This window comes from Phyllobates terribilis, unplaced genomic scaffold (genome assembly GCF_046119375.1).
Source record: "Phyllobates terribilis strain yellow unplaced genomic scaffold, ASM4611937v1 Scaffold_1__5_contigs__length_1240528914, whole genome shotgun sequence".
NCBI classification, from domain to species: domain Eukaryota; kingdom Metazoa; phylum Chordata; class Amphibia; order Anura; family Dendrobatidae; genus Phyllobates; species Phyllobates terribilis.
In genome coordinates this window covers 899,572,884-899,596,719 of record NW_027362761.1, presented here as the reverse complement: position 1 = coordinate 899,596,719, position 23,836 = coordinate 899,572,884, and the positions used below count along the sequence as shown (strand labels likewise).

General features: G+C 41.1%; 1 protein-coding gene across 1 annotated transcript in view; it reads right to left on the bottom strand.

Annotated features, from left to right (window-relative positions):
• The window catches only part of COL25A1 (collagen type XXV alpha 1 chain), a 686,464-nt gene extending 663,146 nt beyond the window's left edge, over positions 1-23,318 (bottom strand). Inside the window, exons 1-2 of the mRNA XM_073640961.1 lie at positions 22,659-23,318; positions 10,539-10,608 (exon numbers count right to left, since the gene is read on the bottom strand). Of these exons, the coding sequence (XP_073497062.1) occupies positions 10,539-10,608; positions 22,659-22,955 (367 nt within the window). The 5' untranslated portion in view covers positions 22,956-23,318. The remainder of the gene's footprint in view (positions 1-10,538; positions 10,609-22,658) is intronic.
• Between the last annotated feature and the right edge of the window lie 518 nt (positions 23,319-23,836).

Genomic DNA, 23,836 nt, shown 5'->3' with positions numbered 1-23,836 from the left:
TAGACTTGTATGGGTGCACATGGTCCGAATATCGAATGAGATTATTTTCTCATGCCAATAATCGCAGATCTGCACTGTCCCATAGTATAACATAGGGCCGAGTCCTATCCGATAAAACATCACATAGCATTCGGCCGTGTTATACGACAGTGTGAGCGAGCCCTTAGAGTCAAGGAATATTTACATGCAGATGATGATATTACTCTCCAAGCGTATATTTTTTTAGGCGAGTTCATAGTAAATGCTTTGCCTTTTTGACATGTGATCAACTAAAGAACAAGAAAGATTTAGGACCTCCCCTATAGAGAAACGGAAAATAGTTTGGAGGACTTGCATGTCCTTTTTTATTTATTATGAGAAAATCATAAAAGATCCCGTTTTTTAACCATGCTGTGACTTTCTGCTGAGGGAGAGGGAGAGAGCTGCCCTATTCAGAGTCTGTAATAAGACCTGCTGACAAAAGTGTTGAAGATACAGTCTAATGTGAATTAACAATGAAAAAAAGTTAATTTCACAAATGGCTTGTATTTTTTTTAATACAAACTTTTTTGTCTTTACAGCTCCTTTAAAGGGAATCTGTCATCAGGTTTTTGCCACCTAATCTGAGAGCAGCATAATGTAGGGTTAGAGGCACTGATTCCAGTAATGTGTCACTTACTGGGCTGCTTAGTGTTGTTTTGAAAAATCATTGATTTGTCAGAAGGTAATTATCACTAGATGACTAGTAAGTTCTGTAGGACCCCACCCCCATCACTGATCAGTAGATTTCTGTGTACACTGAGCATGGGCAGAAAGCTGCCAATCAGTGGTGTGGGTGGGGCTATACAGAGCGCAGCATTCAGAGAGCTGCTAGATCTGCAGCAGATGAAACGGTGATTTTCTCAAAATGACAACAAGCAGCTGAAAAAGTGACACATCGCTGGAATCAGGGTATCTGCCCCAATATTGTGTTGCTCTCAGATGGGGCAGCACAATTAATATTGTGTCAAATTAATTTCCCGTGAACTATCACATGATCTATCACAGGGGATCATGTGACATGTCACGTGATAAATCAGGTGGGGGGGGGCCGCGCCTTCTAAACTGCCCGGGGCCCTTGCTACTCTTAATCCACCCCTGATTCTGTGTATCAGAAAATCAGGAGCGATAGCTGTTGGCCCAACTATCGCCCAAACCATAGTTTGGCGGCTAACTGCTATCTAAAGTCTATGGGGGACGGTTAGACTAGACAGTCTTAAAATGAACCAGATTAAACAAAGTGGTTCATGCTGTTTGATGAATCTGGCAAATTTTAAGACTGTTTAGTCTAAATTTACACAACATAGCAGTATGTCTCATTGGGTGGAGATTTATATAGCTGAAGGTTCTAGAATTCTCGTGTAATTTGCACCAAAAAAACATATTGATAATGTGTGGCCCTATGTGCAACACATTGTGCCAAAAAATGGAGACATTCCTGGCACAAAGTAATCCAACTAATCGGTGGTGTAAACTTCTGCTAGACTTATTTATCAACCACTCTGAGTGATTATTAGAAATGTGTCATGACTGTGAAGTTTAAGTTTGCACTGTTTAAGAATCAGATAACATTGATAAACCTGCCTGTTTGTGCAAGAAATGTGCGCCATCTTGGCACAAGATGTCTCATGTTAGGCCACATCCCTTTCCTGATAAATCATACCCTTTTCCAGTGAGAAATGTACTCTTGGAGGTCAAGGCATAGAAATGTCTAAACTACGTCATAAATATGACGCAGGTCATGAAATACCGGGGAGGTAGAGGTGCAAATTATTCCAGAAATCTGGCATATTTGGCTTCATAAATTTCCGTTAGCGTTTTATCAAAACTACAGTTATAAGCCCTGTGAGCGACATACTGCTGGAATTGGGATCTCTGTTCTTACTTCATTCTGTTCTCAGATGCCCTCACCATAAACCTGGTGACAAATTCTCTTTAAAGGGAATCTGTCAGCAGGATCTCACACCTCAAACTATTTATATGCGCATGGAGCTTTATCAAAGAGAAGTCCAGCAATATCATTACATGGCCAGTCTGTTACTCTGTTACTGAGAAATCAGTATTTGAATTGATATGCAAATAAGGGTGAAAAGTGACTGTCACTCCAGCTCTATTCCCTGTCCAGCACTGCCTCCTCTTGCTTGACTGACAGCCAGTATGCTGTGTGAATTCAGGTAAAGCTGCTGTCAGTCAAGCAGGAGGAGACGGTGTTGGGCATAGAAAAGAGCTGGAGTGACAGAGGCTTCAAACCTACAAATAGCTCTTCAGCTCCATTTACATATCAATTCAAACGATGATTTCTCAGTAATGGGGGAACAGACATATAAAGATATTGCTCGACTTGTCTTTGAAAGAGCTACATGCCCTTACAAATAGTTTGGGGGTTGACATCTTGCTGAAAGGTTCCCTTTAACACAGATGGTTGTGATGTGACAAATCAAATGCTGAAGCCCTAATCCCGATACCAGGAGGCACAAGAGCATGTTAAGCTGCTGCCCCGATGAATCCTCGCTTATCCAGCCATGGGCTGAGGAACAGGTTTTGCATCAAATTTCTTTTCTTTTAGGAAGTTACTAAATCTTCTGCTCATTCAACCTCTGGAAATAGTCTCAGCTGACTACATCACATTACAGGACATGGTGAAATGTGCAGGAGCTTTCAAGGAATCTGAACGGTTCTCATCTGTAAATGCTGATGTGTTTTAAATCAGCCCAGTATGTGCAACCATTATCATCTTTTTTTCTTCCCTGCTTCTTCTCCGTACATGAATAAAGAAAACTCTTTCAGCACAGGCCTCTTTCCTTGCTCCTTCTATTAGATGTAATCCTATTTAAGACCAGTGTTCCAGACAGGATCATCAATCCTCATCCTCACATCACCAGGACCCATACAAGTGTTTGGCTCCAGCCCAGTGATCTTGACATGAGGACCGGTGCATCCTGTATGTGTGGGGATGAGATAGATGTATTTGGGAAAGGAGAAGTTTGTGCAATAATGACACAGAGGGTGGGCACAGGTTCCGGCACTGGGGTGGGTATTCATGAGATAATATAAAAAGCATGCTTACTGCTCAGTGCATTATAATGATTGCAACATAACCTGGAATGTTGGTAGATATGTCAGATTATGTCTTTACAAAAATTGCTGTACATGCCGTGTGCTACACTTATTCTGTGTTTTCAAAGTAACGTCAAAAGCTTAATAGACTGTAATCTTGCGAGCAAGGCCCTCACTCCTCCTGTAATTGCTGAAATGTTTTATAAAGCGCTGCAGAATATGTTAGCGCTATATAAATAAAATTATTATTATTAAGAAGATTCATGTCCTGAAATACAAAAACAGGTGTCCAAATTGCATCAAAATTTTTGCTTCAAATTACTGGCAAAAAAGTATTCCAACTAATAGGTGGTGTACAGTTAGACGAAATTCTCTAACCGTGCACCAAATTTATCATCCAGAATGAAGCAATGGGATAAATCTGATCATTTATAAGACTATCTGGACACAGATTATGCCCTCTATATCACTGATATAATTTTCACCATTATGAGTTGTCTTACACCCTAGGGCAGTCTGGATAGTGCAGTTTTGGTACGATTTGCAATATTAGTGAAAATAGAATTGTAGCTTCGCACACATACACAAATACTTGCACACATACATACACAATACACACACATATACATAAATAGTATTTATTAAATACACATACACACACATAAACGCACACATACATGCACATATACACAAATCCACATACACACAACTACACACATCTACATGCACACTCATACACACACATACTTTATTGTAAGTAGCCTCATGTTCGAGCAACTATGTTTCTAACCTTTTTTTGTAATACCAGCTAATATTGGTTTTGCATCCAAGCAAGCTATGTGCCTAGTATTAATTAATCAAATCTGCAGAATATTCTCAATGAACAGATGGGGATGGTCATTTATCAAATAAATAGTGCCAGAAAAGTAATGCAATAGAAATGAGTTAGAAAAATAGTTAGAAAATTAATACAAATTACAAGCTGCATATTTATGAAACACATGTAGCTCAGGGTATGAGTTTGGTCAAGAAAAAGTCATTTTTCTTGGACAGACATTCAGGGGTCTTAACATAAAGTACATTTTCAGTTTGTGGCAAATAAGTGAAAATTAACTAAATTGAAAAGAAATAAATGCATTTTTGATTCAGTCCAGCTGTATATCTTGCCTCTGCACGATCGTGGTGACTTATTTGATCTCTGCATGGCCAGTGTGCTTAAAGTGATCTTTGCTAGCAGGGACAGATCTGCTACTTCAGCGCGGCTCTATAAAATGATGTAATGTTAAGCTCTAGTGGCAGTGAGGCAGAAAAACAGAATTCCTTCTTACCAATCCATTATGTAACCCTAGAGGCATAGACTGCATGATTTATATTGTTACTAGCATCATGATATGCAAAGCTTTTATTTAATCTATAGTCACTGAGCTATCTGCCATCTAACAAGCTTCCGAGACAGAAATAAATAATATATACAGAGCCCCCCGCTTACCCCTAAAAAACACCCAAAACTTTCATGTGCAGAACTGTCAAAATTAGTCTGTATTAGTGAACATATAACCGCCAGGTTGAGTTTCTACTAATCCAACCCCTTGCTATGATAATATATTACATTTCTGAGCAAGGCAGGATGGGATGGTTCTGCCAGGGGTACTGTCGAAAGGAGCCAACTGTCACAGGCTGTTTCATTCCTCGGGGCCAGTACTCCGTCATGCAGGCGACGTTTGTCACAAGTCAGCCCTGCTGCCACATGCACACAGGGGAAAAAAGAGACCCTCAGCCTGAATTCCTGCCCTAAACATAGCCTTTCATCTCTCACCAGAGCCCCAGACTGTCATTCATCAATCCTTTCCACACAATGCTGCTGTGTAAGCCTGTGGCTGCCGCTGTCAAAGGTGATCCTGGCTATATTACTCCAGTATAAATCCAGAGTACATATTCCGCCTTTATCACCTGGGTCAGCAAATTAGGTTGAATAAGAACAACTTTCGCTCAAGGCTGAGAAATTAATCAAAGAGAAATTAAACACAACAGACAGAGGAACGAGGATGGATACAGGTTCTGCCTCCATCCGGCTGCATTACGGCTGCAGCGTTCAGCATTTCACAAATCCGTGAACACGCAAATTGATAATTGATATCAGCTCACTGGAGTGAAGCGTGTGATTGGAACTGATAATGCAAGAGCTGCGAAAAATAATGTATAATATATAAGCTCAAAAAATTAAAGGGAAGTGGAAATGAGGCCTCGGGGAGAATAATAAGGTGACTATGGGATGGTTTAAAATATGTGGAATATCCTACTGATCTAAGCCATAGATAAAAGATATGTTCTTGAGGAACTCAAAAACCCCTCCAAATATACAATCTCTCATTTTTATTTTCCTACTGAAGCCGAGTTCACACGTTGTGTATTTGTCACGGATTTGTGGTGCAGATTCCACAATGCAAAGCTGCAGCAATTTATAAAACATTCTAAGTAATTGGGTTTCAAAATCCTAGTCAGATGTGGAAAAAAAAATCTGCACAAAAAAGAAAAAATGCTGCAGATTTCAAATCAGGAGCATTCTCATTCGTGTGCGTATTTTCATTGTAGATTGCACCCTATTCAATGCATACTAATGGAGTAGGGTCAAATCTGCAGCCAAATCTGCAACAAAATCATCAAGTAACACATGCAGATTTGTTGTGGATTTGAGACCAAATCTGCAGTGGACATTTTCTGCAATGTATGAACATGGCTGTATTTGCATTTTGTGGCATAGTGTGGATTGCCAGTCCCTGGGGCAAGTATTTTACGCCCCTTAGCCCATGACCCGTTAGCGCTCCTGGAGTTCCATCCACCTGTTCAGTATTTATCCCTGTATCCCCCTAACTATATGTATTCAAATTTGAGAAAAATATTGATGTCATTATAGTTTGTGTTTTAACTTTCTAGTTTTCTTCTTTTTGTAAAAAATAAAAAGTTATGTTATTTTTTTTGCTTATTTTAATGTATTACATTTTTTATTTGTTTTTTTATGCAACAATTGTGTCCTATCTCTAAGCCTAACCCTAGTTTTAAGTCTAGCCCTTAGCCTAACTATAAACCAATCCCTAGCCCTAGTTAGAGTTAGAAAAAGTGTAAAGAAGATATAAAAGCAGCTGAATGAAGACAGTATTGAGTCGTGAGCACTGCACTTGATCAAATACTGTGCTCTTTCATTATGTGCTCACCTTCTGTCATCTCCCACGCTGCTTATACAGAGCATACCAGTGGAGATGAGTTTGTTATCAGCTCCTGGGCTCTGCATAGACAGTGACTGAGATGACAAAGTTCACTTCATTTCGGTTGCTGCCTATTCAGAGTTCAGCAGCTGATTATAAACTCATCTCTCATGTTGTGTTCTACATAAGCAGCTCCAGGGGGGCAGGCGCTGATCAGTTTACAGAGGAGGCGGCGTGGCGTAGGGGGCGTCGAGTGGGCAAAATTTTGCACCAGCATAGACTGTGGTACCTGGAGCAACACCCCCACTCCACACTTCTTATACTTGGCCATGCACTTCATGCTGATGAAGGAGCCCTAGGAGGCCTTTACTTTCTGAGCACATTCTTAGGAATCCATGTTTAGGCATGCATAGCCTGTGTACAGGCACAAATCAAGGCAAAGCAGGTGAGAAAAAACATACAAGTGTGGCGCCCCTGGGGGTTCAGTCACCGCAGGGGTGCTGCACCTCACCCAGAGGTGTGGTATCTCCTTCTCTCAGGTAAGGAGGGAGTGCTGCCCGGAACCCCAACACCTGCATCCAACACTACACTGCTCCAGGCCGGCTGGAAGGGCAAGATGCAATGTGTTTTCCTGCTGAGCCCTGTCCCTGGCTGGAGTGGGGGGAACCCAGAGGTAGGGGGGAACCAGTAGTGGGTGTGGGTGGAGGAAGTAGTTTAAGGGAGCACTATAGTAGTAGGTATATAAAGGGGAGCCATTTTAGGGTGGCAGGAGAGTTCGGTAGAGAAGTCAGTGGAGAACAGTCAGGGAGCAGAGGCTCTTTAGGAGCTCTGCTCCACAAGTAGGGCCCAGTCCTAGAGGCCCAGGTGGGGAGCAGAGGAGTAGGCTCCGTTCTAAGAAGGGATCCTAGGGGGTACGGCGAGTGCAGGACGGCAACCATACGCCCCGCATCTGTCAGAAGGCAGAGGGATCGTAGGCCGCAAGAAGGGGACCGGCCCCTGGTCCAGCCGTGTTACTCCAGGTCTCGGCTGGGAAAACCGGAGGCTTCTGGCTTATATAGTCAGTTGCCGAAGCCTCATTCTAATCCCCTTGAGGGTCAAGCAGGTCTGTGAACTCCAACGGACAGGAGGGACTTCAGAGCACCCGAGCGGGATTGAGAGTGGGAAGCGCAGGGCAGGATGGAGAAAGACCCAGCGTGAAGACGGTCTATCTAGGAACACAAGAAAGTGGGGTTCTGTCCGGTACTCCTAATATACCTGAGGAAGTGCTGAACCCCTGCCTGGTGAACGCAGCGCGACGTGGGAGGCCGACAACTGTACAGTGCACCAGTGGAACTGTCATAAGAACTGTGAGTAAAAACTCGGATGACTGCACCGCACTGCCTCCGTCCATTCTTTATCTGCGCCATCTTTCCCTCCCTGCACTACAACGCCCAGCGCAACCTTCACCACCTTACACTGCCCTGGAGCAAGCTCTACCTGTGGAGAGCCACGCCATCCCTGCTGCCGTAACATAAGCTCCAGAGGACTGCTCCGCAGCGGCGGCATCCCTTTTGCCGCAATCCACAGGTGGCGTCACGAACAGTCCCAAAAACCCCATATAAAAATATCCCCCCTTTTGCACTGACCGCCCTGGGTCATGGACCGGGCCAGCCACCGTGATTTTCCCGGCATCAATAGGCCCGGCTGCCGAGTACCCCACGGCCCTGGGGGCGCGTCACAAGCAGATTCAGTATCAGCATCTATTAATCTATTTACTGACTACTTTAGCATAGGGAGACAAAGTCTCATTAAAAAGGGAATCTGTCACCCCCTGGGACGTATATAACCTATTAATATGGGCATACAGGTGATAGAAATGTTAATCTAGTCCTACTTGTATGCCTCATATTAGAGGTCTTGCTGTTGTGAAATTGTATTTTATATCTTTAATGATTCCTTCCAGGCCCCAGGGCATAGGGGGCCTGGAACGAATCCCCGCCTCCTCTCTTCATTATAATGCCGCGTCCTCCCCCAGTGTCCTGTGACATGCAGTTGCGGCACCGTAATCCCGCGCCTGCGTCCTGCACTCCCGCCATAATCCGTACCTCTTCCTGTCTTCTATGGGAGGAAGTAGCAGTGATTCGTTGGCGCCTGCGCAGAAAACCACAGAATACACTACTCAGTGGCAGGCTGTCTTCTGACTCCGCCATATACAAACATGTTCAGCTCGGCTGGGCATGAACAGCATTTATTAGAGAAAGAGAGACAAGCTGCTGCCGCTAGCTAGGGCTTCTCTCCTCTAAGTACTAAGGATCGGTCATGTTGGAATCCAAGATGCCTCATCCTATTTTCCCTCAACATATGCGTTCAGGGAAAAGTCCAGAATTTTACTATACACATTAGATAATCAAACGTTCTCCCCGAAATTGGCACTTTTGTATAATAGGTATGGACACTTGTAGACCGTATTCACAAAGCAAAATTATGAGATAATACAGGAAATGTAAGTGTTTTTTTTGGGGGGAGGGATGTTTAGCTGTATTTGACAACGCCAAATTATTCTCCACTTTTTTATACTGTAAAACTAAGGAACAGTGGCAAATATAAAAGTGCGCTTAATGTGCTCTATACACATACTATACATCTGCGAGAGATTATATTTAGTCTGCAAAAGCGAATCCCACAGGCAGTGGCTACAGGCTGGCCTGTGGTTACGTCCTCAGTGGGTATATAGACTTGATACGGATATGTGTGTGCACCACAACCATATGCGTTTATGTGTGGTTATATAAATGAATGAATGCAGCCCAAACAAATAACTATGGTTCCCAAGATAAGTACCATATTTCTACAGAGTGTACGCTACACTCAGGACATTTTTATTTTATTATGTGAGAAATAGTTGGAAACCCCTTAAAATCAGATTCCTAGCACTATAACAGTTACATAGATATGACTAAGGCCTCATTCAGATGTCCGTTTTTTTTCTTGTATGTGAAAAAAAGGACAGTTTTTCACAAGTGTGCTGGATATGACACCTATATTTATTGTATGAAAAAATAAATACATTTCTAATCTTCTTGCACCAATTAAATAGTCAAAGTCCAACAGCACTTAGATAACACACAGATGGCATCGGCATGCTTTCTTTTTTTTTTCCACTGACCCATTGATTTGAATGCGTACGAGTGCTCTCCATGATTTTCACGGATAGCACTTGTACCTGTGATAATCTATGGAGCCATGATTTTTTTGTAGACAGAGAGTTCTGCGAAAAATCGCGAAAGACAAGTCCAATTTTGATCCGACCCTCTAATCAAAATTGCCAATGAAAGTCAATGGTCTGTGAAAAAATCAGATCACGCTCAGATAACATTGGAGTGGGGTCCGATTTTCACAGACTGTCAGAAAGAAGAAGGTGGAGAATTTTTTTTTAAAAAAAAAATTCTCCACGTATGAGAAAATCAGACGTCTGAATGAGCCCACAGTCTATAAAAAAAGAAAGGACATGTGAACAGTCCCATAGACTATAATGGGAAGATGCTTTGATGGATAGCACATGTACGTGAACAATGGACCTCTGCATGAGGCCAACGGCAGCAAAGGAGAAAGGTATAACTTGCTCCTGTAAAACTTTCAGGTCTTCTTCTTTGACCTCAATTTAAAGGCGTTAGAGGAAAGGGTCTGCTCTTTTTTAAGAACACCATTATTGCCCATATGACCAGTCCATCAACTCTAAGTAATTATTTTTTTTAAATAAAAATGATGTCATGGATCAAACAACTAAGTGATCTGAGACTGACTGGTTGCTAAGGATTGTGATTATCAAGTAGTTTATCCTAGCAATCAGACTATCAGACTCATGTTGTTCGGCTCAGCCTGGCAGCGGTTACCCCAATCCATTCCCTGTCTCGGGCAGCGCCATTCTTCTTGTTTTACTAAATGGAAAAGGCTGATGCACGATCTTTCTCATGACATATTTCTATAATGTATAACAACTCTTGCACAGGTCAAAGAAACACAGATTTTCACAGATATATTGAAACGAAATGAATGAAAAACCAGCAACCAATTCAATAAATATTGTCATTTTTGACAAATTTGTTAGATATTCATACCGGATCAGTCAGCAGCTAACAACAGGACAAACACACGAGCCTACAAAAGACTTTTTCTGGCCGGATGTGATTGTGTCTTTAGCCTAATAAGCTGCTCCGTGCCTTTGCTGGCATGCCAAGGCAACTGAGGGCAAGGAGATATCAATCAAGCGATCACATTTACCTGCTGGGCAGTTACACTCTGCCGGAGCTTCTCTTGAGATTCGGATTTTTGCCATGTGTTCATATGACTTCTGTTGGAAAAAGAGAACAGGATTTAATGGTTCAAATTAACTCATGATGGATTTCACAGACTCATCCCGAGCTCTTTATCTGTATATAGTCTATCTGGAATATTTATACAGATGTACAGTACAGACCAAAAGTTTGGACACACCTTCTCATTTAAAGATTTTTCTGTATTTTCTTGACTATGAAAATTGTACATTCACACTGAAGGCATCAAAACTATGAATTAACACATGTGGAATTATATACTTAACAAAAAAGTGTGAAACAACTGAAAATATGTCTTATATTCTAGGTTCTTCAAAGTAACCACCTTTTGCTTTGATGACTGCTTTGCACACTCTTGGCATTCTCTTGATGAGCTTCAAGAGGTAGTCATCGGAAATGGTTTTCACTTCACAGGTGTGCCCTGTCAGGTTTAATAAGTGGGATTTCTTGCCTTATAAATGGGGTTGGGACAATCAGTTGTGTTGTGCAGTAGTCAGGTGGATACGCAGCTGATAGTCCTACTGAATAGACTGTTAGAATTTGTATTATGGCAAGAAAAAAGCAGCTTAGTAAAGAAAAACGAGTGGCCATCATTACTTTAAGAAATGAAGGTCAGTCAGTCTGAAAAATTGGGAAAACTTTGAAAGTGTCCCCAAGTACAGTTGCAAAAACCATCAAGCGCTACAAAGAAACTGGCTCACATGAGTACCGCCCGAGGAAAGGAAGACCAAGAGTCACCTCTACTTCTGAGGATAAGATTATCTGAGTCACCAGCCTCAGAAATCGCAGGTTAACAGCAGCTCAGATTAGAGACCAGGTCAATGCCACACAGAGTTCTAGCAGCAGACACATCTCTTCAACAACTGTTAAGAGGAGACTTTGTGCAGCAGGCCTTCATGGTAAAATAGCTGCTAGAAAACCACTCCTAAGGACAGACAACAAGCAGAAGAGACTTCTTTGGGCTAAAGAACACAAGGAATGTACATTAGACCAGTGGAAATCTGTGCTTTGGTCTGATGAGTCCAAATTTGAGATCTTTGGTTCCAACCACCGTGTCTTTCTGCGACGCAGAAAAGGTGAACGGATGGACTCTACATGCCTGCTTCCCACCGTGAAGCATGGAGGAGGAGGTGTGATGGTGTGGGGGTGCTTTGCTGGTGACACTGTTGGGGATTTATTCATAATTGAAGGCATACTGAACCAGCATGGCTACCACAGCATCTTCAAGCGGCATGCTATTCCATCCGGTTTGCGTTAAGTTGGACCATCAATTATTTTTCAACACGACAATGACTCCAAACACACCTCCAGGCTGTGTAAGGGCTATTTGACCAAGAAGGAGAGTGATGGGGTGCTACGCCAGATGACCTGGCCTCCACAGTCACCAGACCTGAACCCAATCGAGATGGTTTGGGGTGAGCTGGACCGCAGAGTGAAGGCAAAAGGGCCAACAAGTGCTAAGCATCTCTGGGAACTCCTTCAAGATTGTTGGAAGACCATTTCTGGTGACTACCTCTTGAAGCTCATCAAGAGAATGCCAAGAGTATGCAAATCAGTCATCAAAGCAAAAGGTGGCTACTTTGAAGAACCTAGAATATAAGACATATTTTCAGTTGTTTCACACTTTTTTGTTAAGTATATAATTCCACATGTGTTAATTCATAGTTTTTATGCCTTCAGTGTGAATGTACAATTTTCATAGTCATGAAAATACAGAAAAATCTTTAAATGAGAAGGTGTGTCCAAACTTTTGGTCTGTACTGTATACTGCAATCCATTCCCACATCAAATTAACTGTGAGCGCAGTCATTTAACCGTGTGATCCCTGATGTGGATGCGATAATTCCAGGAGTGCTTCCGTGTTCACCGGATTAACACCCTAATAATTATATGCAAATACACTATTTCATACTTGGAGACGGAGATCTTTTAGGCAGTATTAATTAGCTTAGCAGACGTGGGATTTGGCTAAATCCCATTTGAAAAAAAATTATGGGCTTATTTTACTCAACTCTAGGAAAATATACAACGATGCCATGCCACACCGTTCAGCCTATCCTAAATATAATAATGTCTACATCAGGAAGCAGGCACCCTCTACACACCATCAATAATCCGACCATACGTCATTACGATCTGTATTGTAAGGATAGTAGAGAAATGAATCCTTGGTCCATCAATGACGTGCTTTATTTTGTGCTTCACAGCGTATCAGACTACAGGTATTATTTTAAGAGGAAAACCAAGAGAAATAAACCAAAATAGATTGGCAAAGGGGTATCTGTATATTACCAAAAAAACTGTAGATAAGAAAAAATACCCTTAAAAGTTAACTTTTAATAATTATCCTTAAAAGTGTACTCTATAGTACAAGTGAAGATACAAAACTACACATATAGAGATACCATGAAAGGGAGGGATAATATGATAATAAATCGTAGTATTGTAGGAAACAGTAACGCTTGCCCTAGACAGCACCTAATAAAGATACTCTCCCTACCTAACAGCGGAGTGTTTTCACCCTAAGGTTCAGATTGGTGCCCCCGCTCCACGGCGGCTGTCCCTCTCCTTTCCCTAGGTATCCCTAAATAAACACAATAAACTAAATATATCAGATTAGGGATACCATGTAAGGGATGGATGATAAATCGTAGTATTGTAGGAAGCAGTAACACTTGCCCTAGATAGCACCTAATAAAGATACTCTCCCTACCTAACAGCGGAGTGTTTTCACCCTAGGGTTCAGATTGGTGCCCCCGCTCCTCGGCGGCTGTCCCTCTCCTTTCCCTAGGTATCCCTAAACAAACACAATATTAACACACACGTATATAAAAACCAGTTCTAAGGACTAGTCATAATAGACATGCTCCATATCAAATGGCCATAATTGCCATAACCGTGGTGGGTGAACAAAATATATATGTAATTGCACAGAAAAGGTTCAAATATAAATATAGAAATAACCCACAACACGGAAAAAAGTATATACTGGTCAAGAATTATCAAATAAACAATAGACTTATCTTATCTCTGAGGTTCAAATGATGCCTTGAGTGGTGTTCATTAAAGGTCTTTCAATAAGTAGCTGAACAGAGTCAATCCATAGTCCAAAATTTCACAAATATATAACGACACTCCAGGCATCCATTTTTTGAAACAGCCTTAAGATTGGTATAAAGTCATCAATAAGAAAATTATCCCTTAGGTTAGTCCCTTCGTCCCAACGCGTTTCACCCCCTCCTCAATATGGGGTTCATCAGAGGACAGAGAGTATTAGAGGAGACAAGCCATAATAGATGCCCGCATAGTAGCTCCTTGTATACCGGAATCCAACATAGTGTTAGATGATCGGAGTCATCGCTTTATACCTCCCTAAAAATCACCACGTGCCACAGGATTCAATTCACCTGTGATCAATCCCAGCGTTGCCCTGGCTCTGAAACGCAAGCTTCATTAAGGAGACTAGCGTACCACCGGCTTCTACGTCATTTCCGGTGCTCACGTCAAACGTCATTTCCGGTTGCGTAGTCAATAATGGTAGCTTGGGAATGGAACGCAAGTTGCGTACGCAAAATCCGTATCCTTCCACTTTGTTATACGTCACTTCCTGGTAACACCAGGTGAACCGCAAAGTGCGTTTCACTGTATTGCATGGAGGAATACGCGACTAGTGGGAATACAGGGAAGTTTAGCACTATCACCAAGAACCGGACCCGGACAATACAAACCATTAAGAGATAAACTGAAAAAAACCATAATTAAAGCAAGTGTGTGTCCATCTCATATGTTATATAGAGTTATATAGGTAGTATATTATCCACTTATTATAAAATATCAATAAGTAGCTGAATCAACATTCAAGTCAGCCAGTATGCTAAATACGCACACTGGGACAATCTACATATATGTATTTTGAAGGGCTGATCATGGTTTTGTCCATAGAGGCTAATAGAAGCAAGAAAGAGGATATATAAAGCTAGAGAAGCTTAACTGCTCATTAATACCTCCGGGATTCAGAGATTCAAGCCAAAAAATTCATCTGGATTCCCGCTGCAGAATTTTTTTGTCCCAGTCCCCCTGTCGTACTGAGGGACTCACCACTTCAATAGAGCGAAATGTGATGGAATTAAGGTCTCCTCCATGGTGCACATTGACATGTTTAGCCAGGGGTGTATCCCTTTTATTTCTGATATCTCCTAAATGCTCACCAATGCGCACCTTAAATTGCCTTCTTGTTTTACCCACATAGTCTTTGGGACAGGTACACGTACACACATATACCACACCCATTGTTTTACAATTGGCAAAGTGTTTGTTCCTGTAGGTCCGTCCAGTCACAGAGCTCACAAAGGTGTCTGAGATAGAGACATAGCGGCAATAGGTACACTGCCCACACCTGAAGGTACCAACAGACCTTCTGTCAAGCCAAGTCCCCTCCTTTTTGGGAGGCACAAAGTGACTGTGTACCAGATGATCTTTAACAGATCTACCTCTCCTAAAGGTGACAGATGGATACTCTGCAATACATTTGGAAATATCTGGGTCCGTCCTCAAAATGCCCCAATACTTTCTCAGAATTGTCATAATCCTAGGATGTTGATCATCATATGTTCCGATTAGCCTAGTTAAGGAGGTCTGTCCAGGCTTAGGATGAGTCACGAGTAACCTTGATCTATCCTGCTGTAAAGCATGATTAAATGCTTTATTGATAACCTTAGTAGGATAGTCCCGATCAGAAAACCGGTCCCTGAGGTCCCTAGCCTTATGAAAAAAATCCGTGGTAGAGGAACAATTCCTCCTCAGTCTTAAAAACTGACCCTTAGGGATCCCATGTTTGAGCGGGGTGGGATGATAGCTACCCCATTTCAAAAGGCTATTTGCCGCCGATGGTTTCCTAAAAATAGATGTCCTCAGAGAACCCGATTCATCAATCAAAATCATAACATCCAGAAAGGCAATCTTATTACCTCCTATCTCATAGGTGAATTTTAGGCCCAGATTATTCTCATTGAGGCGTTGTATGAAACTAATGAAGGACACCTCATCTCCAGTCCAGAGGACGAGGATGTCGTCGATGTAACGGCGGCAAAACTGGATATGTGGGCCCCCGACCACATCTCCGTCCCCGAAGACTACAGTGTCCTCCCACCAGCCCAGGAGCAGGTTAGCATAAGTGGGGGCACAAGGGCTCCCCATCGCTGTGCCCCTGAGCTGGTGGTAGAACCTCCCATGAAAAAGAAAAAAATTATGCGTCAAAAAATATTCAAGCAGTTGGAGAATGAACCCATTGTGTGGAATCAGATGGTTTCCTCTTGTTCTGAGAAAGGATTCTACTGCCAGTAGGCCCGCTGCATGATGAATACTCGAATACAATGCTTCCACATCTATAGAAACCAAAATGGTGCCAGGGTCAACAGTAATGCCATCCAGTTTCGTTAATAAATGTGTTGTATCTCTCAGATAGGATGGGAGAGCTGTGACAAAGGGTCTGAGCATCCTATCAAGGTAGATGCTTGAGTTTTGACCCAATGCATCCACACCTGACACTATTGGTCTCCCTTTCAGTGGTGGATAGCCCTTGTGGACCTTAGGGAGGGCATAAAAAGTCGCGATTACAGGAAATTTTGGAAGGAGAAAGTTCAATTCACCTACTGAGATAAGACCATTTAATCTGGCTTGATGTAGAATGTCAGATAAGGTCCTCATATACGCAGATGTAGGGTCTCCTTGTAGCAACTGATAGGTCATAGTGTCTGAAAGAATATTCATACACATCGAGACATACTGGTCACAGTCCAGGAGTACTGTGTTCCTTCCCTTGTCAGAGGGTTTTATGACAAGGGAGGTGTCACAGCTTAAATCCTGTAGTGCTCTCCGTTCATTAAACGTAAGATTAGGGTTCACCCTCTGTGCCCTTGGATTTATCCTCCTAATTTCCTCCGTTACCAATGATGAAAAAATGTCTATGCTGCTAATGTCTCCTATAGGTGGCATTTTAGTACTCTTGGGTTTCAGATCTGAAAAAGGGCCCTCCCCCACCTCACGAGTGCCCTCATCTGCAAGTTCAGATAACAACTGAACATCCTGGAGTTCCTCCATTAAGATGCCCAATTGTGAACACTTATTTTTATCACTGAGGGCAAAAAATTTCTTCCATCTTAGTTTTCTCAAAAAGAGGTCAATATCTTTGACCCACAAAAAGGGGTCAAAGCAGGTCGTAGGTACAATCCTGTCCCTAGAACCCTCCTTTCAATTTCTGTAAGAACATGTGAGGACAGATTTATCACGCTACTATCACTACCAGCATAAGATCCATATGATGTTTTTTTTCCACCTAGCGATTGTGATTCACCATTCTTTCTCGCAAATGGTAACGTGCTTCCCTGTTCTCTAAAAAAGAGGGAGTTGAAATAGAGGATAGCCCCGTAGAGGGAGATGGAGAGAAGGATGGCCCTTGGCCTAGATAGCCTCTGTTTTGCCATTTTCTGTTAAAGCCTCTCCTTCCTTGTCCCCTAGATCTGCTAGATAATCTCGAGATTTCTTTCGGAGTACGTTCGGTATCAGAAGATTCTAGGTCAGAGGAAGAGATGTCCGTCGTTGTACCAGATTTATTATTCAAGGCAGGATAGGCTCGTTTTTCCCTAAAATCAGTCAAATCTCTAGTAAACCGTTTATGTTTTCTATCCTTCAAAATGAGTTGATATTTCTCTACCGACACCCTCAATGCTTCTTCTCTTGTAGAAAAATCTGGTGCGGACTTAAAGTTTAGAGCCTTATCTATATGTTCCTTCAGAGTGGCTGCAGATTTCTCAAAGGTGACCCTTTCTTCTTCTAATAGGATTTGCATAAACCTCAAAGATGAGGCTGTAGATTCTTTCTCCCACTTAGAAAGGAGTGATGTAGACCTACTCCTATGTGCTGGTAGCAAATTAATCCTTAGTCCACGTGGTACTATCCCTTGTTTTATGTAGTTGTCCAATGACTGGACCTCCCACCACGATTTAATATTTTCCTTATAGACTTCTAATAGGTCAGAAAAGACGTTCTTAATGCTAGGTTTCAATGAAATATTAGCTCCACACTCAGTCCCTGAGAAAACCTCCTTAGCTTCATCCAGCTGTTAGAACTCTCCTGTTAGGTTTTTTTAGTTTGCTGGTCACATGACCATTTTTGCCTATTTAATCCGGCTCCGCCCTCCTGGTCTTGCTGGACTTCATTGTATTTACTACTCTTGAGCTAGCTTGGTGCTCTGTTGCCGTTCTCTGTTAGTTTTGCTAGGTCTTCTGACCTCTATGCTTTTTGTTGTGTGTTTGTCTTTGACTGCTACTATTTCTGCTAGGAGGTGTCCAACTTATCCCAGTCCCTAGTTCTTGTAGGGATCCCTCCCTCACATCTATAGGTCTTCGTTCAGACTAGCCGAGGACTTTAGCGGGTCTGATCGCAGGATCAGGTTCCCCGTTACATCGTAGGGATCTAGTTTAGTTCTATTGTAGGGACAGTTCTCCTGTCTTTCCTTAGTCCCTGTAGCAGATCATAACACCAGCCATTTATTTGTGTTTAAAGGCCCCAACAAAAATCCAGCCATTATATTGTCAGAGGAAAACCAAGAGAAATAAACCAAAATAGATTGGCAAAGGGGTATCTATATATTACCAAAAAAACTGTAGACAAGAAAAAATACCCTTAAAAGTTAACTTTTAATAATTATCCTTAAAAGTGTACTCTATAGTACAAGTGAAGATACAAAACTACACATATAGAGATACCATGAAAGGGAGGGATAATATGATAATAAATCGTAGTATTGTAGGAAACAGCAACACTTGCCCTAGACAGCACCTAATAAAGATACTCTCCCTACCTAACAGCGGAGTGTTTTCACCCTAGGGGTCAGATTGGTGCCCCCGCTCCACGGCGGCTGTCCCTCTCCTTTCCCTAGGTATCCCTAAATAAACACAATAAACTAAATATATCAGATTAGGGATACCATGTAAGGGATGGATGATAAATCGTAGTATTGTAGGAAGCAGTAACACTTGCCCTAGATAGCACCTAATACAGATACTCTCCCTACCTAACAGCAGAGTGTTTACAGGTAATATTTTGTAAGATAAGGGGTTAAATGATCACTACGATTTAATAAACAAATAAATGAAGTGTGAGATGGTGAGGGCAGTAATCCTAGCACTCCTGGGTCATCTGAACATTCACCTATATCAGACAGCGTTAACTTTACAGATAGCCTTTATGCTGTGCTTCTTGTGGTGAGACATGCCACATAGCAGGGGTCAATTGGAGCAAGTAGACTGTGACATGGAAATGGACACCGCTCTCTGACCGCTGACCACTCACTAGTGGAAGAAGTAGGGTCTGAATCCACAAGCTATTTCTAAGTTTTATTCCATACGGCTACAAACTCCAAAATATACCACTGAACTGAGGCCGAATTGGCCAAATCCGGGGAACAGGGGTCTAAAGATCTATATGACATGGGAGTGGAGATGAGTAAAAAGATTCATAGCACGCTGGTCCAGCGCCCATATCGGTACTCTGTGGCAATAACCCCAGGGTCCTACAAACTTTCTTGGCGGACTCTCTGGGTGCCTTTGGTGTATACTAGGCCCCCACAATGTCAGGCCTGGTCACCAGGCTTCTTGCAACGTCATGATGTCGCAGGCCCAGGATGCGAGCATTCAAGTGCCAGCTGGGGAAGTTTGCAGGACTCTTGTCCGGCTGCCACATAGTACCAATATGGACGCCAGACCATGGACACCTGACTATGGCCCTGAAAATCTGCTTGCTCAACTTTACCTTACAATAAGTTACATTAAACTGTGAAAAACCCTAAGACTGTGATCACGTTAGTTAGGAATTCTGTTTTTCTGTTCCTTTATAGAAAAAGAGTAACCAAAAGAGACAGACCTCTCACATGACAGACAGACAAAAAAGGTGATTTAAATCTATGCCCTCATAGATAGATAGACAGATAGATAGATAGATAGATAGATAGATAGATAGATAGACAGATAGATATGGAGATTAAATGTATATACCACAATAAAAGTACAGTTAATATTTTACTTTGAAAAATTCCTTAGGACCATTCGCTTACATTGCATCTATGGCAATTTTCTATATTTTGGAGCTGCTGTAAATGAATTGCTTGTCTACAAGGAGGGAGTATCTACATGGAAATAAAAATCTCTTCCTGTGAGATGCTGTTTACAGTACCTGTATTCTGTCAGTACAGGGGGCATAGAAGCTGTTGTGATGGCTACCAGCCCCTTATGACACGTTCCCCATTCATGAAATACACCATCATATACAGCAGCACCTGACTGCACCAGAGAAAAAGCCTGAGGAAATGTCATTTCTTCTGTACCACACTGCTAGGATCACTCCTGCTTGGAAACGGAGCCATTCAGGTTATAACTATATGGTATTATTGTATAGTGCCAAATATCACAAATTGTGCAACTTTTTGAAACAGTTTTTGGGCATAAAAAGATAGATAGGTAATTAGATAGATAGATAAATAGATAGATAAATAGATAGATAGATAGATAATAGATAGATAGATAGATAATAGATAGCTAATTAGATAATAGATAGACAGATAGATAGATAGATAGATAGATAGATAGATAATTAGATATTAGATAGATAAATAGATAGTAGATAGATAATTAGATAATAGATAGATACTAGATAGATAACAGATAGATAATAGATAGATAGATAGATAATAGATAGATAAATAGATAGATATATTATATAGATAATTAGATAATAGATAGATAGATAAATAGATAATTTAAATCTTCAAGTATTAAAATATGCAAATATTCCATTGGAATTCATAAAAACATCAACCACCAATGAGTTTTTTAGGGTTTAACTTTAATTTAAATGTTATCTCCATCCCTACATTTCTCATACTACATTAATTAGCAAAGTTTCCGACTGTCTGTGATAATGTAGTAGGACTTTATATCTCTATATATGGAACATAACTGAGAGAATTATTACAGTTATAATTAAAAATGGCTATTTTATGACAATGACATTCAAAAGAATATAAAAGGACAGAGCTAAGACTCATCTGGGACAATTTTCTCTAAGACAATGTCCTTACATAGGTTTTGCACAGGAATGCAGTCACATACAGTGCAAGCTCAACAGAGATAGATAGATAGATAGATAGATAGATAGATAGATAGAAAAATAGATAGATAAATAAATAGATAGATCATAGATAGATAGATAGATAGTAGATGGGAGGATAGATAATAGATAGATAGATAGATAGATAGATAGATAGATCATAGATAAATAGATAGATAGATAGTAGATGGGAGGATAGATAATAGATAGATAGATAGATAGATCATAGATAGATAGATAGATGGTTAGATACATAGATAGATAGATAGATAGATAGATAGATAGATAGATAGATATGTAATAGATTATATAGATTATGCTTTTGAGATGGTCAATAATGTATCCTCACTTTTATGTGCACTTTATTTGCGGTGCTGCCTGCCTTTTTATATTTTATACACTGGACCTCTGGTCAGTGTCCAGAGGTTTCCACCCAATATTCCTTGGTGTGGCTATCACTATTTTTTTCAAGATACATAGATAGATATATTATAAATAGGAAATAAACAAATAATAGATGACAATTGTATAGCCATATATGAGATAAGTTGTAGATACATGATTGAGATAGAGATAGATAGATAAATAGATAGATAGATAGATAGATAGATAGATGATAGATAGTTAGATAGATAAATAGATAGATAATAGATAGATAGATCGCTAATAGATAGATGATAGATAGTTAGATAGATAGATAGATAGATAGATAGATAGAGCATTGTCACAGAATAGATATTTCCATTTCTGCTGTTCTTTATGCCAGTCTTAAATCTATAGATAATTAGGTATATCATTGGCTACATAGACTATCTAGTCATTTAAAGATACATTCTCTTTCCATAGGTGAAGCTAGTTTAATGGATGGGCAGTATATACACTTGTATATATGAACCTCAACTTATGAAATAATAACACTGCTATCATTGAAAATGTATTCCAGGCAAGCAATCTGTTACCATGCCAAACTGCCAAACCTCTGTTCATAGAACAATGCAGTCATATTACCACTAATTAATCATACATAAACCAAAGACCAATACATCCAACATTTGCAGATTACTGACTTGGAATAGTTTCACATAGACAAGATGACAATTCAGTAAATCCCACCAAAACCTAGTAGACAGAGCTATACAACCTATGTATATTGTCACCTCCTGACCAATAGAATCTTCTCCAAAAATGCAGGAGGTGGTTTCGTGATTATTTTCAGGAATTGCATTATAAGCGGAATACACTATAAATCATTGCTGATGGCATGGCAGTTTATCTATCTATCTATCTATCTATCTATCTATCTATGATCTATCTATCATTATCTATCTATCATTATCTATCTATCTATCTATGATCTATCTATCATTATCTATCTATCATTATCTATCTATCTATCTATCTATCTATCTATGATCTATCTATCATTATCTATCTATCATTATCTATCTATCTATGATCTATCTATCATTATCTATCTATCATTATCTATCTATCATTATCTATCTATCATTATCTATCTATCATTATCTCTATCTATCTATCTATCATCTATTATCTATCTATTATCTAAGTATCTCTATATATATCTAGCAGACACAAGTAGATATATTTTTACTATTACTTGTAGAATAGCAGATCAGACCAGCAGATAACTGTGGAAGGTATATAATCATATTAGGAAAATGCTCACAATTCCCAAAGCCCATCTTACACGGAGATTCCCCACCACATCCACATATGGGATGTCCGCAGCTTATGCCTAAATGAAACAAACTAACTTGTGGTGCCCCATAAGTGCAGTGGCCTTTGGCCACCGTGCAGCTCGCCCGCTGGCTAGCATGTATGTGGTGGGAAAGCGCAGTCTCCAGCATGTGCTATAGGAGCAGCAGAAGAAGCCCCGCACCTGGGACAGAAGTCGGTCCACCTTCTCCTGTACTATGGAGTTGAGCTGATCCACAGATAATCCAGGCACATGGAAGATCTCCCCAGACTTGCCATGCTCCAGAGCCCACATCCTGCCCTCCAGGTCGCCGGTCTTTACATTCAGGTAGACACAGGATGCCAAGGAGAGAAGAGAAAGCACCAAGGCTAGCACACCGGGTAACGTCCTGCTCCAGCTCCTGCCGCCATCCCCGGGCTGATCTCCTCTCCATCCCTGGGAGTTGGCAGATTTATTCCCAGTGTCTCCCTTCACCAACATCTCTGCCGTCCTCAGTGCTCAGTGCCCCCCGTTGTGTGCCAATAGGATGAATCAGAGGGATGCCGGCCAGCCTGTTACTGTAGTGTGGAGGGGAGGCCGGCTGTAGCCGCTCTGCAGGCAGGACACTGCCGGCTCCTGTCACTTGTTGCCTCCTCTGCTTGTGTTGTGGCGCCGGGAGCTGTGAGAGGAGAGCAGCGGAGGCTGCGGAGGCAGCAGCACAGGCAGCAGAGGCAGCGGAGGCAGCAGCGCGGTGTAGTGTGAGCTCTGCCCTCCCCCTTGTGAGCTTTAAATATCCCAGCTGCCAGGAGCAGCCATGGAATGGGCAGTCAGTGCACACAGCACCCCCTCTCCTGGGCACTCCATCAGCCGGCATCCTCCTACAGCCAGGACACACTCCTGCCTGCCCTTCTCACTGCTTCCTTATTCTGCGCTTTCTTATTAGCATATATATATATATATATATATATATATATTTTTTTTTTTATTTATTTTTTATTATTTATTTATTTATGTATATATATATATATATATATGTATATATATATATATATATATATATATATGTATGTATATATATATATATATATATATATATATATATATATATATATATACACAAGTCAGACAAATAATGAGCCAGCTCATCATACCCATATAAAATACTAAGTTCCCTAAGAGGAATACATTGGAGAGCAGGTAGAAAGCCTGGCACAAAAAATGGGCATGACAGTGGGAACCAAAGGGTGTAATTTAGGAAGTAAATGACTTTGAGACACCGATCAATCACTTGATTGCAAGCTGCCCTCAAAGGAGGCAGTTACATTATACTGATTTGGAAAAGTAACTGCTGGTATAGTCAAAGGGTTAAATGAGTTTGGACT